The sequence below is a fragment of the Nicotiana tabacum genome, chromosome 14 (genome assembly GCF_000715075.1).
Source record: "Nicotiana tabacum cultivar K326 chromosome 14, ASM71507v2, whole genome shotgun sequence".
Taxonomy (NCBI): domain Eukaryota; kingdom Viridiplantae; phylum Streptophyta; class Magnoliopsida; order Solanales; family Solanaceae; genus Nicotiana; species Nicotiana tabacum.
In genome coordinates, this window is record NC_134093.1 from 94,860,030 (window position 1) to 94,878,794 (window position 18,765).

The 18,765-nt window shown below is 31.0% G+C and overlaps 1 protein-coding gene across 2 annotated transcripts; it reads left to right on the top strand.

Moving 5' to 3' along the window:
- The first annotated feature begins 14,450 nt into the window (after positions 1-14,450).
- On the top strand, positions 14,451-18,347 carry LOC107822671 (putative glutamine amidotransferase GAT1_2.1). 2 transcript variants are annotated; one of them, XM_016649227.2, is made up of 5 exons: positions 14,454-14,653; positions 15,239-15,552; positions 16,259-16,678; positions 17,055-17,261; positions 17,934-18,347. In XM_016649227.2, the coding sequence occupies exons 1-5, from the start codon at positions 14,566-14,568 to the stop codon at positions 18,183-18,185; spliced, it is 1,281 nt and encodes a 426-aa protein (XP_016504713.2). In that variant the 5' UTR covers positions 14,454-14,565; the 3' UTR covers positions 18,186-18,347. The 2 variants fall into 2 exon arrangements, with proteins under 2 accessions (XP_075085876.1, XP_016504713.2); XM_075229775.1 differs by lacking the exon at positions 17,055-17,261 and having other exon boundaries at positions 14,451-14,653.
- The last annotated feature ends 418 nt before the right edge of the window (positions 18,348-18,765 follow it).

Here is an 18,765-nt window from a genome sequence, read left to right on the forward strand (position 1 = left end):
GAGTACATTGTCGTTTTTTTTTGAATTGGGCATGAATTTTGGTTATGCCCTAAGTGTCCACAGCTTGTGCACAAGATGTTGAAACCTTCATATATAACCATTTGTATATGTCTACCAATTATTACATGGGTTTTGAAGGGGTTTTCTATGGGTACTAACACACAAAGTCTAGCGTATTTACCCTTTTACGCTGATGATGTGCTAGCATCAATACGAATTAGGCTCCCTAGTTTGTTTCCTATCCGTTGAAGTATATCATAATCATAAAATTTCATGAGTAGTTCAGGTAGCCTTTCCCATATAGCTGAGTATGTTAGTGAGGCTTTGGATGCAATAAACTTTGGTTCCCATCTTCTCACCGTCAAGAATTGGTTTTCTATGAACTATGGCCCTTCATGAAGTGCTTTGTTATAGTTTTCCTCCTTAATGAACTTGACCATGTAATAGTCATACCCTAAGTCGATTAAGGAGAGAGATATTGAAGGTTTCCATATAGCGTGAAGTTTTTGCTGTAAAAACTGGAAACCTACTCTTCTTCCAAAGATTTTTATGATTAAAGTATTGGACCATTTTTTATAAATTCTTTCCTTATCTGACGAGGATATGGGAATGAAGACATCTGTATCAAGAGTATTTTCAAATTCATCTTCTGGTACGAGGTTTTCAATATTTCCTTGAACCGAGATTTGGTTCTTATCTTGCGACTCATTAATACTAGATTTTAGCTTTTCCAAAAAGGATACCCCTACATCTTTGGTTTGAGTTAGAGTTTCACTCATTAGAGAGGTGGGGGAAACGTTCGAATCCTGATTTTGGTTCTCTTTTGGGTTGTTCTTTGCTAAGGCTTGTTGATCCTCTAGTTCCATATCCAAATCCATTGAGGTCAGTAGGACAAGGGCGCCGAATGCAGAAAAAGAACAGTAAGGTGAGGGGGATTAGGGTTTCCTAAGGTGTACTAACTATCCTATAGAGAAGGAGGAGGTTCTCTCTCTAACTCGTGACTTTCATCGATGAATTTTCAGTTTATCATTTTCGCGACACTTGAATTGTTACTAGGACACGGTTCAAAACTATTATTTCTTTTGTCAACATTATTTTTTTTTTAGTTTGTTCCAAGAATAATAATATATTTTTGTATTTGGAAATAATCTATTTTTAAACTTCTAAGTTTGCTATTAATAAGATAATTATTTTATAGGCATACAAATATTATAATATAGTTAAGATCACAAGTTTCAAAAGTATTTATTTTTCAAATTCTATACTCAACCAAATACGTTCGCAGAAACTGAAATAGAGAGAGTATAATTTATATTATTACGCCACTGAAACAGAGGACTAGAACTGGCTTTCACTAAGAATATGTACCCATTGAAATTGGAAACAAATGCTCAGGTATTTATTTATTCAATAACGTATGTAAATTGTTTGGCAAGAGGTGTCACATTTAAACAGTGAATAAATAAATTAGTATAATACAACATATTTTCCCATTTTAAAAAATTAGAATGGGCTTTTGGCCCACTGGTTATAGGAAGTTTGCCAAAAAACACATCTAGCAAAAAGGAAGGAAAACAAGAACTGGACCACTAAACGTAAGAAGTATTTTGTGCCAAGTGTGTCACTCTTCATTATATATACTAGGAGTGTAAATGAATCGGGTTTGTTCGATTTTTATCAAAACCAAACCAATCCAATTATATCGGTTTTGAATGCTTCAATTTTGTCGGGTTTTTCGAATTTTCTTTTTGTTATGTGAATATTATTTTAATTTTACTTTCTTTTTTATAAGTAAATATATTGTTTAGTAAAAATTTAAAAAACAGACAATTATATTATCTATTAAAATATTTTTTTGGAAGAATTTTCTTAGTAACACATGTTATTTTTTAGTCGTCTGACAATAATTTTACGTTGATATACGCTTTCAACGTTAACCGAATTTAATAATTAAACATAAAAATAAATATGAACCTATATAATGATATGTTTTATTTAATTTTAAATTATCGAAATACCATTTCAAATTCAAAAAAGAAAAAAGAATTTAATAGATCTTGACGTATGAATATGGAAGAACAAAGAGATTGATGCATTTCAGTAACACTTGATAAGAAAGTGATCATACAATCCATTATTTAAAGTTAATAAATTTGGAGCACTTCATATTTAACTCAATATTACATCCCATAAGAGAATTGTAAATATTTGTAGATAATTTTTAAAGAAAATTCTATAAAAAGTCTTAAAAGTATATATATAAATTATTATTTATATATTGGTTTGATTTGATTTTTTTACTCAATACCAAATCAAATCAAACCAAACTTAATTGAATTTTTGAATCAGTTTGGTTTGACTTTTTAGTTTTGTGCAATTTTTTGATTCGGTTTGTACACCCCTAATATATATGATATTGTCACATCATTTATACATTATTTATTTAAAATGTTTGACGGAACGGTGTCACGTATAATGTAGGTTGCCCATGAAATGATCTAACTTCTTTACCTTCACAAAATACACTTTATTCACATTTGTTGAATAATTACATGCTCCTTCTTAAGCAATGGATCATCCATCCTTTAATAATTATTTTTATTAAGAGACTGAATTATCATGATTAGTCCCTTTGTGTACTGAACCTCTTTAATTTCTTTATTGAAAGTTCGAAAGTTTATGAACCACGTGTTTTATCATGGGGTCATTTTTAGATTTTGGATCCCATTGGAGGATCTTGTGGGTTATGTGTCTCTTAGTAATTTAATTTATAGTTCTCCATACAATTTTTTTCTTTTTGTTTAATAAAATTAGAGCGCATAATTGTGATGTTGATGGTCTCTTGTAGACATGTGACAGTTAGAAGAAACACAACAAAATCATTAATATTTCAGCTCAATCATATCCTTATTATAAAATAAAAGTAACTTAGTAAAACATGAACAAGACATGTTGTTATGAAATAAAAGCAATTTAGTAAAATATGAACAAGAAATGGAGATAGAGAGAAGGAAGAGATTTTCTTCTTCAATTGTGTGTATTTTCCTATCTATTACAAGGCCTTTATATAGGCATGAAAAGTGAAGAAAAATATGTCATTGAATATGTCATTAAGCATAGAAATATGTCATTAAGCATTTGAGAAGATCATGGAGGAAGAGTAGACATCCACCATAATTTGATTTTTCTTATAACACTCCCCCTTGGATGTCCATAGATAATGTACCTCGTTAAAACCTTATTAAAAAAACCTATGGGAAAAAAAATTCTAGTGAGGGAAAAAGAGTACACATATTTAGAAATACGCCTTTTGGTTGCCTCGTTAAAAACCTTGCAAGGAAAACCCAGTGGGACAAAACCTTATAAGGAAAAAAGAGTACAACGCGTATTAACTCCCCCTGATGAGAGCATCAATTCACATCCTTGAGCCTTCGCATCCCAATCTTGTACACTAGTTTCTTGAAGGTTGACGTCGGTAGAGATTTGGTGAACAAATCAGCCATATTATCACTTGAACGGATCTATTGCACATTGATATTACCATTCTTTTGAAGATCATGTGTAAAAAATAACTTTGGTAAAATGTGCTTTGTCCTATCCCATTTTATGAATCCTCCCTTCAACTGAGATATGCATGTTGCATTGTCTTCATACAAAATTGTGGGTGGTTTGTCACACTTCAAACCATATTTGTCTCGAATAAGGTGTATTATAGACCTCAACCATACACATTCTCGACTTGCTTCATGAATAGCAATTATCTCATCATGATTAGATGAAATAGTCACGATTGATTGCTTAGTCGATCTCCAAGATATGGCAGTGCCTCCATATATAAACACATAGCCTGTTTGAGATCGAACATTTTGTGGGTCATATAAATACCCAGCATCGGCATAACCAACAAGATCGGGACTGCAATCATTTTCATAAAATAATCCAATACCGATAGTCCCTTTTAGATATCGCAATATGTGTTTGATTCCATTCCAATGTCTCCTTGTAGGAGCAGAGCTATATCTTGTTAAGACATTAACTGAAAAAATTATGTCAGACCTTGTAATATTAGAAAGATACATTAGTGCACCAATTGCACTAAGATATGGTACGTCGGGACCAAGAAGCTCTTCATTATTTTCATGAGGTCGGAATGGATGTGCTTTATCCATATAAAATCGCTTTAAAATCATTTTAGTGTATGTTGATTGATGGACAAAAATTCCATCTTTCATATACTCAATTTGTAGACCAAGACAAAATTTTGTCTTTCCAAGATTTCATTACAAATTCTTTCTTTAGATAGTCTACTACTTTAGGAAGCTCTACTGCTTTAGGAAGCTCCCTAGGAGTTCCAATGATATTTAAATCATCAACATACATGGTGATTATAACAAATTTAGATCCAAATCTTTTTATAAAGACACAAGGACAAATTGAATCATTCTTGTACCCTTCTTTCAATAGTTACTCACTCAGGCGATTATACCACATGTGCCCTAATTGTTTCAATCCGTATAAGGATTTTTGAAGCTTTATTTAATAAATTACTTGGAAACCTTAATATGCTTCAGAACAATTTAAATCCTTCAATGATTTCCATTATACGCATATCACGTTTTTCTTGTATTGCCAGATTAAAACCTGAAATGGCGACATCCACCACAGGAGAACATGTCTCTATATAATCAATGCCAGGATATTTGCAAATCTTCTTGTGACACAAGTCGTCTTTATGTCTATCGACTTGACCTTCTTCTTTTTTTTCGCACAAGAACACATTTATACCTCAACTGGATTTATACTTTCAGGTGTTGGGACTATCCGTCCAACTTCATATTTTTCATGTGAAATCAATTTTCATTGCGTATTTTTCATTTGGCCAATTATTTATCTGTCCAAATTTCATGACAGATTTGAGCTCAAGATCCTCGTCAATATTAATAATATTGAGCGCTACATTATATTAACAATATCGTCGACGATCATTTTATATCGATTCTACTATTATTCAATAAAGACATAACTTATTGAGATCTCTTTATCTTATTATTTTCAGGTACCTGAGCCTCTCCCATGAAGTCTTATGAAGTGTTATGTCGTGGTACTCTTCTAGAGCACTTGCCTCATTTATTATGACCATCTTGAACATTTGCTCCTCTACTTCTTCAAGGAGTTTTATCTTTGGAACCGATTAGTCTATTATGCTTTATGCATGCCATGGACGCTATTCATTATGGACTTTATTTTATTTGGAGCATTGGCAGCTGAATATGACATTTAGCTTTGGGTCAGCAAATACGCCCGGCAATATTTTGCAAATGAATTATCACTCGAACTTCAAGTTCATATTTTCTCGTACGAGGATCTCGATGTACTCATAATAATTCATTACATGCATTACTTTTTTCAGCTGCCCATTTTCTCCCCCTATTGTTGGGATCACCAACATATATCCCTAGCCTTATTTGGGGATCTATCTTTGTGCACTGTGGTGGAACAATTAAATCATATAGCACATTCATATTTCTATATGAAAATTATTTGGTTCCTGACCCTGAACCGATTGTGATAGGGAGAACTTATCATAACTTGGCTAGATGCTTACAAGTGTTGTTGTATATTAAATAGTACATCAAATACCAAATTTTATTTTGACAATTTTATTCTCATAACCAATGGTTTAGATATAATTGGAGGCATACAATTTCTACTAAACCAACTTGGATTTAAACCAGTATTATCAAGATAAATCATCATAATTTATATTCTGGAACTGTGCTCTAATAATTTGAGCAATCAATCTTGCAAAAGCCAAACTACAAGTTGATAACAAATGCACATGTGACCATAAAATAGATGCATCTATGAAAATCATATAATAGTAAACGGTCCACATGGAAGGTGACTGGGCCCATATATTTATCACCTTTTATTCGTTCCAGAAATCAAGGGATTCAATCCCTAACCTTAACTGGTATATCATGAGAATAAGCAGTACAAGAGAATTCTTGAAGAATCTTATATTTCTTCAATATATGCCAATGTAATTCTCAATTAATTTTTTTTTCACATCATAATTGAACCGAGATGGTCAACCGGTCATGCCAACTAATATTTATTTCAGTAAACCTCTAGTTTACTTGTGGCTTGTGATTGCATCATCATGCTTATACTTGTGTAGTACAAATAAAAGAAAAGTCAGGTAACCTTTCATATTTACCCGGTATGATTATAGTAATATAAAGATATTCAATCTTCTTTTCATTTATAGTCTCAATATGCCAACCACTTTGGCTAATATATTTGTAAATCAAAATATTTCTTTTGAGACTTACTACAATATTAATGTTATGAATAATTTCATTCATCCGGGTAGTAACAAATTAGTTCTTTCAGAACTCTTAACTGTTTTTGTACTACAAGATCTTTTGTCACACCATCCATATAATGAATGTCTCATTCACAAAGAGAATCATATCATAATAATTATAATGTTCAAAATCATCACAAGCAAAATAATTTTTTTTGCTTTAATTTTGCTTTTAATAACTTTCATAAGGCATGACAAAATATATTTTGGCGTATCATATGCATGCGACCAATGATATATTTATGTAACTACACAATAATATTCATTATCTTTCTTTGTCTCAAACCTCCCTTAGAGGTGAGTTGTAGTATTTATCCAACTATGCACAAGTACATTATTATGCATAATCTTTATCATATATATATTTTTACATTCACTTTCAGGAATGAGTATGCAATCTCAATATTTATCACAAGTCACATTCTCTTCAAAGAATTTCTCCTTTTTTATAATTACCATAGTGATAACTATTATTATTTTGGCCTTTCGCACGCCCACATTCATTAGTCAACCACTTGTCTTTATTTAGACTTATCATGCACTGCTATCACATTCACTTCAAGAATGGAGCAAATCAAGTGGGACAAGCTTCAATATGGTGCATTAGGACTCAAACCCAATGCCTTACCCATATAAAGGCATGCTAGGCCATAATGCGTTGGAACTTGAATCCAACATCGTTTCATCAACATAGTGCGTTGGGACATGAACCCATTGTCTTACCCTCAAACTTTGGCATAATGGGCCAAAATTCACTAGGACTCGCACTCGAGCCTTTAAAATATTATTACTTCATAATTATAGGCATAAGTAAATTAACTTTCAAGAAGACATATATAACTATTTCAATCTTGAAACAATTCCTCTGCAACAAAAATGCTAGTTAGGATATATGTCATTTTGTTTTCAAATGATACAATCACTTTTATATTTTAATAAATTAATTAGGGAAAATGTGCAGATAACCTATAACCACTTATATTTCAAAGACTATAAGAACTTCACAAAAAAAAATCCAATACGGAGGAATGAGCCTTATGTTTCCAGCAAAAATATTTAAGGTTTAATGCATAATTGTGACTATTATAAATTATAACTATATTGAGTTTATATTGATTGTATATTCGAATGCCAAATTTGCAAGGTACTGTAAAATCGCCTACATATTTGATAATTTTGCTTTCAATAAAATACATCATGTGATGGTAAAAATATTATTACTAAATTACCTTAATAATTATCTATCATAGTATGTAAAAGGTCAGAACATATATATACGTTAGAATATTATTTTTGTCCTATAAGAGATGTAGCAAATAAAGACATACCTTTCCAGTTCTTTATTTCACTGGATACAATTGAAAAAAATATTTTTACTAAACACTGCACATAAAGTTAATGCAAAGATATGAAAATATGAATGGGTTTAGATAGATGTAAAACTTATTTTTGTATTATCATCTAAGACATTTTTCATTGTACTTGATCTCATTGCCTGCTTATAACTTACATAGTCTTGACATAGAAGATTATGAAATGAGCAATTCGTGCTGATAACGTGTTATAAAATAAAAGCAACTTAGTAAAACATGAATAAGACATGTTGTTATGAAATAAAAGCAATTTAGTAAAACGTGAACAAGAAATGGAGATAGAGAGAAGGAAGAGATTTTCTTCTTCAATTGTGTGTATTTTCCTATCTATTACAAGGCCTTTATATAGGCATGAAAAGTGAAGAAAAATATGTCATTGAATATTCATTAAACATAGAAATATGTCATTGGATATGTCATTAAGCATTTGAGAAGATCATGGAGGAAGAGTAGACATCCACCATAATTTGATTTTTCTTATAACAATCCTATATTTTTATATTATTAGTGCATTTAACCTCTCGTGGCGAGTCATCTTGTTATTTGCTAAGTTACTGATTACATTTGTTATGGATAAATTACCTTTTAGACGATACAATAGTGTAAATTATCTATTGTATTGCTAAGTTAAACTCTTTTGAATACTATTAAGATGCAAGAGTATATTAGAAGCTACTTACATTGTAACACCAACTAGCGGTGTGGGCGCGGGCGTTCAACTAATTAGGTTGAACCTAACTTTAATATTTAATGCTAGGTTTCGTGATCTTTATATCAATACAAACTACTATCAATTTGCTAATTGCTTTCAATTCAATATCTTCCTTTTAACACCCGATAAATTATGTGTATACCGTCGAAATAGAACTCGTGGTGCATCCTAATCTCTGACATGGTGAGCCAGGCTCGAGACATGACAATAAAGGATGGAAGATCGCCCCCAAGTTCCGCCGGGCTAGAACCCGGGGGCAGAACACATGCATTCGAGAATATCGAGACCGTGATCCCGGAATCGATCCTAGCCTCGAACGGGTTCGAAGAAACATTGTTAGCATAGCCATCAGAAGACCAAAATATTCGTGACCGGTCGAATATTACAGAGGGAATCTCGACACGTATCAATAAAGATCAGTAAATCAAGAGATTTTTTACCTTTTATAGAATTGTACCTAAAATAGGACTCATCTACTATATAAAGGGGTCTGATAATTCATAAGAGACATGGCAACGCACACTCAAAAGCAATGCATTAAGTATCATTTTTCTCTTTAAGCTCTTATTCTTCTGTATCTTGATATCGATCGAAGTACATCCGGTTTGAGTGTGACTGATTTTCCAAGACTGAAATTGTCCAATTCGTGTGGTTTGAATTTATTTTGTAATCGTTTATTTCAATTACAACTTAATTTATCATTTTGTGACAAGTTAATCCGCATATCCTTAAAAAGACTTACAAATTTAATTATTATCCGATTTTAAGGATAAACAATATTCATCTATATGTAATAGCACGCAATGGAATGCATTTATTTCTAAAGAATAGCTATGTAAGCTAGGCCATCGGCCTAATCATTATATAGAAAATCAAAAAGAGCTTTTCTTTGAAGAGGGTGTCTAGACACTGTGGTGGCTTGATCCAGTACATTAGGTGTGCTAATAAAGTTATACAATAGGATGTTGACACGAGAAGAAGTTGTATATGAAATTTATGAATAATCGTAACGGTGTTTTGCGTCCATCTATAAATAATGAAAAGGTTAAGTGAATGCAATGTATAAAACTCAAAACAAAAATGGTTGAGTTTTAATGTGTGTTTGGACATAAGAATGGTGAATTTCCGGGGAAAAAAGTATAAAAAAAAAAAAAAGAATTCAAGTGAAAATGATATTTCAAAATTAGAGCTGTATTTGGACATGATTACAATTCGGAACTATCTTCGAATTTTTGTGACTGATTTGAAGTGAAAATTTTGGAAAACAGCTTGTTAGAGTTTTTTAAATTCCGAAAAATTTCGAGATTCAATTTCAAGTGAAATTTAAAATTTTCATGTTCAAATACTAATTTCAAAAAAAATAAAAATATTTTAAAAAAATAAAAAAAATCTTTTATGGTCAAGCGGGTCCTTAAATGAGCAGTATAGAGTGACCCACTTGCCAATATCTGTTGAGGTGACTCCGAGGAAATGGAAGAGCCATTTTGCTATTCTTTTGTTGCACCCTCTCCAAACCCCATGGGAGCAATATGAATCCCCATACCCCCACCTACACAAGGGCAGATACACATGTTTATTATGAGATCGATCGAATTCAGTAATTTTAATTTTAATTTTATTTATATGCTTAAAAGTTTACTAATAATATATAAATATTAAATTTCATACCGAATAACTCGTATAATAATTAGATTTAGTGGCATCCAAAATTCAATGACGGAGCCATGATTTTCATTAAGGGAAGTCAAAACATAAAGAAATAAACTCATTAAGAAGTCAAGAAATGTCATTATATAGTATATATACATATTTTTAAAAAAATTACCTAATTATACGGTATAATTTTCTAACGAAAGGGACAACCCTTTTGGGTACGTGGCTCCGCCACTGCCAAAACCTTTAAAATGCCTACTGAATGCTGCCTTCCCCAAGTAAAGTTTTATGAACACATTTAATATTTCTTCACTTGCTAAAAGGAGGACATAGTTCCGATCAAGAGAATTAATGTAGTCAGTTTTCGATATGAATTAGAATGTCGAGTTTTGAAGTTTTTTGAAGCAAATTTGCATTTTTCTTAAGAATTACATTAAAGAATTCCAGTCAATGAAAAATTGTTTGACTCCGAGTCCAAATATTGATGCTTTTATTTTTGGGTAAGGGTGTTGAAAACCGAACCGAAACCGAAATCGAACCAAAACCGAAGCTTAATGGCTTATTGGTATCGGTTTAACGGTTTAACGGACGGGGAACGGATTGAATTTTTTTATTAACGACTTATCGGTTTGGGGGCGGATTATTCAATTTTCTTAACGGATAATCCGTTAACCCGTTAAGAATATATATATATATATATATATATATATATATATATATATGTATGTGTGTGTGTGTGTGTGTATAAAATTTATTTTTATCCATATATATATTAGATAATCAAAAACCCTTCTTCCACTTCTAGTACTCTATCTATTACTAATTTACTATTAGACATTTAGTTATAATTTACTATTCTAGTTAGTTACTATTAGATAATTTTGATGTCGTGTGTTATACCCAGTATTCTCTTCTATTTCTTCTGATAGTTATAAGTTGTTAATAGGCTCATCCCCAGAGATGATTTTACTGGGAAATACGCTGGAATCTAGCTCTATATTTCTTCTATTTATCTCTCTTCTTAGGTGCCATATTCTATAGACTGGAATGTAGTCTGCTGAGCATAGGAATTTTATTTTGAGTCACAGCGGTCAGCAAACAATCCGATAAACCGCCCGATAAGAGCTAAACCGATATCAATCCGCCTGATATCTTATCGGGTGTCTAGTGAATTAATACATTTAAAAGTCGATAACCGATAAGCCAAACCGTTAAAATTAAATAACCGTCCAATCCGCCCGATAAGCAGCCCTATTTTTGAGACAGAAGAAGTAATACAAGCCATCATCTTAACATATTTCAATCACATTGTAACTTAAATTAAAGAAACAGGACTATCACATCGAATTCTTACAGGCAAGACTCATGATGGCTTCTATTATAAACAAAAATAATAATGTCGAGGATGTACTCAAAAAAACCAATCACATTTTGATGTAAATTATATTATGCGCCTTGTGTAAATTTAAATATTAATTCTTTTTTAGTAACAGTTAAATTATACTTTCTCTATTTCAAAAAGATTTATATGATGTGGAGTACGAGGATCAAAGTACTTAACTTTGATTGTGAATTTGAACATAGATTCTTCAAGTTTTTGGAAATAAAATTTACTTTTTCGAAATAGTAATAGTGCCAATTTATATATGATCAAAGAACAACCTCGTAGATTTCTCAAACAGAATGTCGTTCGCCTTTTTTACTCTTTAAAAATATATTTCACATTGGATAAAATAGTCATTTAATTAATTCTCTAGAACTTTAAAATTGACTAAAATTTTGATTGATAGATCTTTCCTTATTTGAGGTTGGTAAGAAGTTCTAAATTTGAGGGCTTTAAATCAATTGATATTTTACCATACATAAATTTTTTCCTTGCTTAAACTCTATAAAATACATATAAATCTTTCATATTACTTTTAGTGGATGCAAATTCTATGGGGAAAAAAGTAAATTAATGTGTGTGTTTTAGCGATATTAAAGTAAATAATAGATCATACAACTTTTATGCCTAATATTTAATAGGTCATGTATTTAGGACTTTAAATAAGTAATATAATTTTTCCATGTTTAGTTCTTGTAGAAGTTGAAAAATATCAACCACGAAAGATGAGTAAAAGTACTATTTTTGCAAATTTTGTTCTCATAAAAGTTATAAAAATATCAAGCACAAATTCTTGAAATATATAACAAGAAAACTTTATCATGGATAAAAGGTTCAAATTTATGTGTAAAATAATGGTTAATACTTTAGAAGTTATCTCTTTCTTGCACCTAATTTTTTTGTTAAATCTTTATATTGGATTTTAAAACCCATTAATATTTTTTCTTATTATCTTACATAAATTATTTTTATTTGAATAATGTAATATAATCGTAATTCTTTTCATGTTATTATATGTGAACTATAATAGTTCATATTATATTTGAACTATTTTTCTCTCCAAACAATATTTTTCTATTTAGTAAATTTTTATGTATAATATCTTTAAAATTATACTCAATAATTAAAGCAAATGACATATAATATTTTGAAAATATAGAAGATAAACAGAGAGGGGGCGAGAGAGAGACTAGAAAAATAGTATTTGGCAACACTCATAATTCTACAAACACAAATATCCAAAAATAAAAAATAAAAAAATAATCCTTATTGAGATGATGAGCCAATATCAAGAATTTGAATCAATAAAAAATAAATTACTTCCTTATTGAGAACAAAAATTTAAGTTTTTGAATTAACTAATTAAAAAAATAATGCTAGCCAATTCTTTTCTAAATTGAAAAAAATCAAGTTGAAAAAACTCTTAGAATACATAAAGTTGGCTTAAAAAAGAGCAATTTGTGGTTAAAGCAATCAAAAAAATAAAACATAATAGATGATGTAGTATTAAGAGCCAAATTAAAATATTACCGACTTGAAGCAATAAGGATAAAATAATAGAATATAATTTATTTATTTATCATTTATATTTTCTCTCCTTTTGCATTTGTTACAATAGATGACAGTTCCATATATCTTTTACATTATCGTTAGAGAATTTTTTTTAACTTTCGTGATGTAAACCGTTAACGCTCACCATATCTCTCTTCAATCATGATAAATATTATGAGAATTCTTTTATTTTAAATACTTTTATCGTCTTTGTAAGTTTAGAATATATTGGATGCAATTAATATGTCAAGGTATAACATTAATCTTTTAGCATTTAAGAAATTGTTACACTTATTTTAGTGCCAGCTGCTATTTTCAATAATTTGTGTTTCTTGTATATTCTCTCTATGTCAAATTATCTGTTGTGTTTCTCTTTTATCCATCCTTTAAGAGAATTAATTAGGAGGGGGGTCGGAGTATTTTACCTTTATTTATATCTTAAAATATAGTCTCTATTCATGGAATATTTATTTTATTTATGTGTTATCTCCATCGTTAAGCATAATTATTATTAAGGGTAAAATAGAAAAAATATAATTTATTTTATCTTGAACTTCTAAAATGACAAATAATTTGAGACAACTTTTCTTAGAAAACACGACAAATAATTTGAGAAGGGGATAGTATATTTTTTATTGATTAGCGCGAGTCGCATGAACGCACGTACACAAAAACTAGTATTTTTTAAACGTGTATAAAAAGTTGTTGGAAAATGGACAAAGCCAGATCAGCGCCAGGTCAGCATCTATATCCTCAGCTTTAAACCGTCTCAGAAAAACCTCCATCAGATATGCATTTGTCACAACATACTATGCAAAACAATAAAGACAGACAACTTATTAACCCTTTCCCCACTCCCCAATTAACACCTCCTACATCTCTTCACCAATACATGTTTACGTTTGCACTTATGCAGCGGTGCGCCCTAAATCCTAGACTTTCCTCTTTTCTACTCAACCACCCACCAGAATCTAATTTGAATCCACTATTTTTAATACAAAATATAAACTTTTATATAAAAATCATTAAAATTATAATATTGTATATTAGATATGAACCGATAATCTCAAAAGTATAATAAGTTTTGATGATATGAGTTTTAAAGATTGAACCCATAAAATAATAGGCGGAATCAGAATTTGAAGCTAATGTATTCGGAATTTTATTCTTTCTAAGTTACTGAGTTCTAAATTAATAATTTATATATATTCAATAAATTTTTAAAAACAAATATAGAGTTTGGACCGAAACTACTGAGCTCGGCCGAACCTGTGCCCAAGCTCTAGCTTTCTAATCTCCGCCCCTGTGCAAAATGTAAATTGTGGATCCGTCTTTGCCACCACTTAAGCTCTCTACTTTCTAATACTCTAACGATAATTCATCCCTATAAATAGCAGCTTAATGTAACTGAAATTTCATGTCCATCTTCTTCTCTTTATCTTCTTTATTTTTTATGTGTATACTACTTTTTATTCACTAACAAAATTGATCATATAGCATATAGATATTAACAAGGCTTGCCATGGCCGCCGAGCTCTCTGTAGTCCTACCTCGTGTCCTCATCGTCTCTAGACGAACAGTTCGCAAGAACAAGTTCGTCGATTTTGTTGGTACGTTGTTATTTTTTATGCTCATTTTCTTTTCTATTTCTATATTTGATCAAATATTTTAAGGACTTTGCTAAACTTTTACTGTCAGAAGAAATCCAGGTGTGAAGCTAGGTGGACATGGGTTTAATTGATTTTCATTTCTTATAAAAGAAGGGCGTAACTGATAAAGTTGTTATGTGAGTAATCTCTTGCAGAAATGCAGGATAAGACTGTGTACAATAAACCTTTGTGGTCCGATCCTTCACCCACTCTTACATAGCAATAGCTTAGTGCACCGTATTGTCTTTTCTTTTGTTAAAAAATTTATACTTGTGCAGATAGGATAAAAATAATTTTTTTACACATAAAATTGTTGCATTTCCTCGGCGAAAAGGAAAATTCTAGTATAATAGCAACTGTAATTCATATTTTGCTTTAGATAACAGGTTCAGATTTTAGGTGTAACGCTCTTGCATTTTTTTATTTCATTCGCTGGTTAGAATTTAACATTTTTATTTTTCCCTGAATCCTTGTTAGAAATTTTTTTCCCTTCATGTTGTTAACCACAAATTAATGTCTATTTCTCTGTGATCGATATAATATCAGGAGAATATCATCTTGATCTAATAGTAAGCTATGGAGCAGTCCCAGTAATTGTTCCTAGAGTTACAGGGGTCCATATGTTATTGGAAAGTTTTGAACCAATTCATGGAGTTCTTCTTTGTGAAGGAGAAGATTTAGACCCTTCTTTATATGACGATGAACCAGCTAATCTCTCTGCTGAAGAAATAGAAGAAATTCGAAGACAACATGCCAGTGACACAACCATTGACAAAGAAAAAGACAATATTGAGCTGAGATTAGCAAAGCTTTGTCTAGAAAGAAACATACCTTACTTGGGAATATGCCGAGGCTCACAGGTAATAAGGGAAAAAGGTCTAATTTTACCCTACCAAATAACTTAATTTGATCCTCTGTTATATTTTAGGGTCATTCAAATATCCTTGTTGTTAATGAATGATGATCGGGATTTGCCTATGATTTTAACAAAGCTATGACGAGGACTGAGTAGGACGTTCCACGTGTCAAAGAAAAAAAACATTTATCTACCTACTTTTGACTATAGTTTAAAGTCACCATATGTTATATTGCAAGTTCGAGTTCTATTCAGGTTCGAAGGAATACAATACAATTTGCTAACGGCAAGAATATGAATAGCCCGATAATCAGGGACAGATGTAGTTTATCGATTACGGGTTCATCCAAATTCATAATTTTTGACACGGAGTATATAATATTTATATATAAATTTGTTAAAATCTCAACAAATATTAGATCTGAACCCATAGTTTTAACAATATAATAAGTTCAATCCTGAAAATCTTAAAAGTTGAACCCATCAAATTAATTTAAATTTTGAATCCGCCTCTGCCGATAACATAGGATAATATTAAGATATTTCTTGTAGTAGAAGGATATATTTGATCATTTTTCCTAGTTTAAGGAAAAAGTTCAATTGAACCTAACCTTAAAAATTATTTATATACATTGTCTATAACCTATATTTATAGAAAATTCAGAATTTTGAACGTCCATAAAGGTTAAATTCTGGATTCATCTCTGCAGGTACTTAACGTTGCATGTGGGGGAACTCTTTATAGAGACATTGAGAAAGAGCTTTCAAGAAACCTCCCTCAAAATCAAAGGGTACTCCACATTGATTATGATAACTATGATGGTCATAGGCATGTTGTTAAGATTATTGAGAATACCCCATTGCACCATTGGTTCAAGAATTCCTTAGAAGAATATGACAAAATGGAAATTTTCGTCAATAGTTATCATCACCAAGGAGTTAAGAAGTTAGCTCAGAGGTTTGTTCCTATGGCATTTGCAACAGATGGTTTAATTGAAGGATTTTATGATCCAGATGCTTATAATCCCGAGGAGGGTAAATTTATTATGGGACTTCAATTTCATCCAGAGAGAATGAGGCAATCAGATACTGATGAGTTTGATTATCCTGGATGCACCTTTGCTTATCAGGTTTCTACACATTTTTGACCTATGTTGTTCGGAATCTTTAAAAGAATCTGCTGAGTGTGTGTTGGATCCTTCAAAAATAGTTCATTTTTTGAGAATCCGACACGGATGCGGCAACATTTTTAAAGAGCCCATATATAAAAGTTAAAATCTTTGCGATATTTAACCTCTATAACTCTTAATGTAAAAGAAATTTTATACGCGCCTAATTAAAAACAATTAAAAGTAGTTGTTCGTATAAAGTGGTCAAGATTAGTAAGGTGAAAAATAAAATGTGTTACCTGCTATAATAGATTAAAGTTCAACACATTAGTATATCTAAGTTAAATCTGAAGTGATTTGTGCTGAAATCTCACACTTAGTTGAATGTGATTTGCAGGAGTTTGTGAAAGCTGTAGTTGCTTATCAGAAGAAGCTCTCTAGTTCAACAACAGTCCAAAACCCCATAAAACTTAATCAAGAAATGGAGAAAAAGAGGAAAATTATAGTTAGAAGCTTCTCTCTTGCGAGGAATATATATGAAGGAGGCCATCAAATGAATCCATCTAAAGAATCTGACTTAGATGCTGGAGCAGAGTTCCTAGAGGTATATGGATAGGGAATTTAATTTGGATTTTACTAACTATAATTTTAAAAGAATCCATAGTATAAATATGTTGACTACCCATATTTTATAAAACGAATGACAATTAAAAAACATTTTAATGAAATAAAACAAAAGAAGAAGAAAACAATTACTAGACACTAGAAATTTGACCTTCTAGTCATCTGTAATTTTTAAGCAATTCACGCGTAGCTTGATTACTCTATAATATCATGACAGAGAATAGTTTAGTGACTATACTGATATAGCGGGTAAACACAATTAGTTTAATGTGATAAAATATAATTTTATAATATTACTGTTACAGTAAAAATATTTAGTGACTTTTAACACAAAAAAATAAATTTGTTATTATAGTGAGCAAAAATCAGTGATCTATAGTTCTATACGTGAAACTAATCATACTTATATAGCCAAAATACCTTGAATGCATGTATACTTAGTTGTTGGTGATCATGTAATGTTGCAGCATGGGCGAAGATAGAAGCCTAAATATGAATTCTGTTTCAGAAACATATATTCAAATAGTATATTTTGTGTTAAGAAATTCATTAAATACGTATATATATTAAATTTAAAATATACTTATTAATACTTAAAGTTGTAATTCAAAACCTATAAAATTAAAATACTAACTCCATTAGTGTATTGCAGTCAAATACAGCATTGAGTATTCAACAAGAGGAAAGGTTAATTCAGATGGGAGCCACTGTAAGAAATGGATCTTCCTACTTAGAGAGACTGAAGATGAATGAGGAGAGAGAGGGTATAGCAAGAAAAGTAATGTCGAAAATGTCGGTGGAACAGTTATCTGATCTCAAGTCGTTTTACAATATGATGGGACAAATATGTTCAGAAATATTAGAGAGAAAACTCCAAGATATTGTCAATGAAGTTGCCTCTTGAATTGAAGTTTGGATCTTTCTGCATGAGTTTTTGGTTCTATGCTTTGTTGTCAAGTTTCTCTACTTGTCTTTTTGCTACATCAATGAATGACTATTTGTTTTTTTCTTTTCTTTTGCTCTTTTATTGGAATCACATGTATTGAAATAGTTCAAAAGTATAAGTTCACACTTTACTTTCCTGTCTTTTTTTTTTTTTTTTGGAGTTGGTTCATGTCTTTTTCTAGGCAGGCAGTCCAAACTTGGAAAGCATTCAAGAGTGGCTTTGTTGAAATATTTGCTCAAGTCATTTGCACAACAGAAAAGTAGGGTGCTTGTCCGGTGGATCGAGCGGATAATTATGCTTAACAGTTCGACTTATTATTTATCGGATTATAAATATAGTAATTGTCTAGCCATTCAATAAGATAACGGGCGGATTGATATCGGATTAAGCAATTATCGGACGGTTTATCGGCTAAATCAAATAGAATTTTTTTTGAACAATCTTAATCTTGTGAATACCAAACAGCCAAACTGCATAGTTCAGCTTACCATTCATATCCTCAGTACATTACTCAATGAAGACTTATCATGGAGTACAA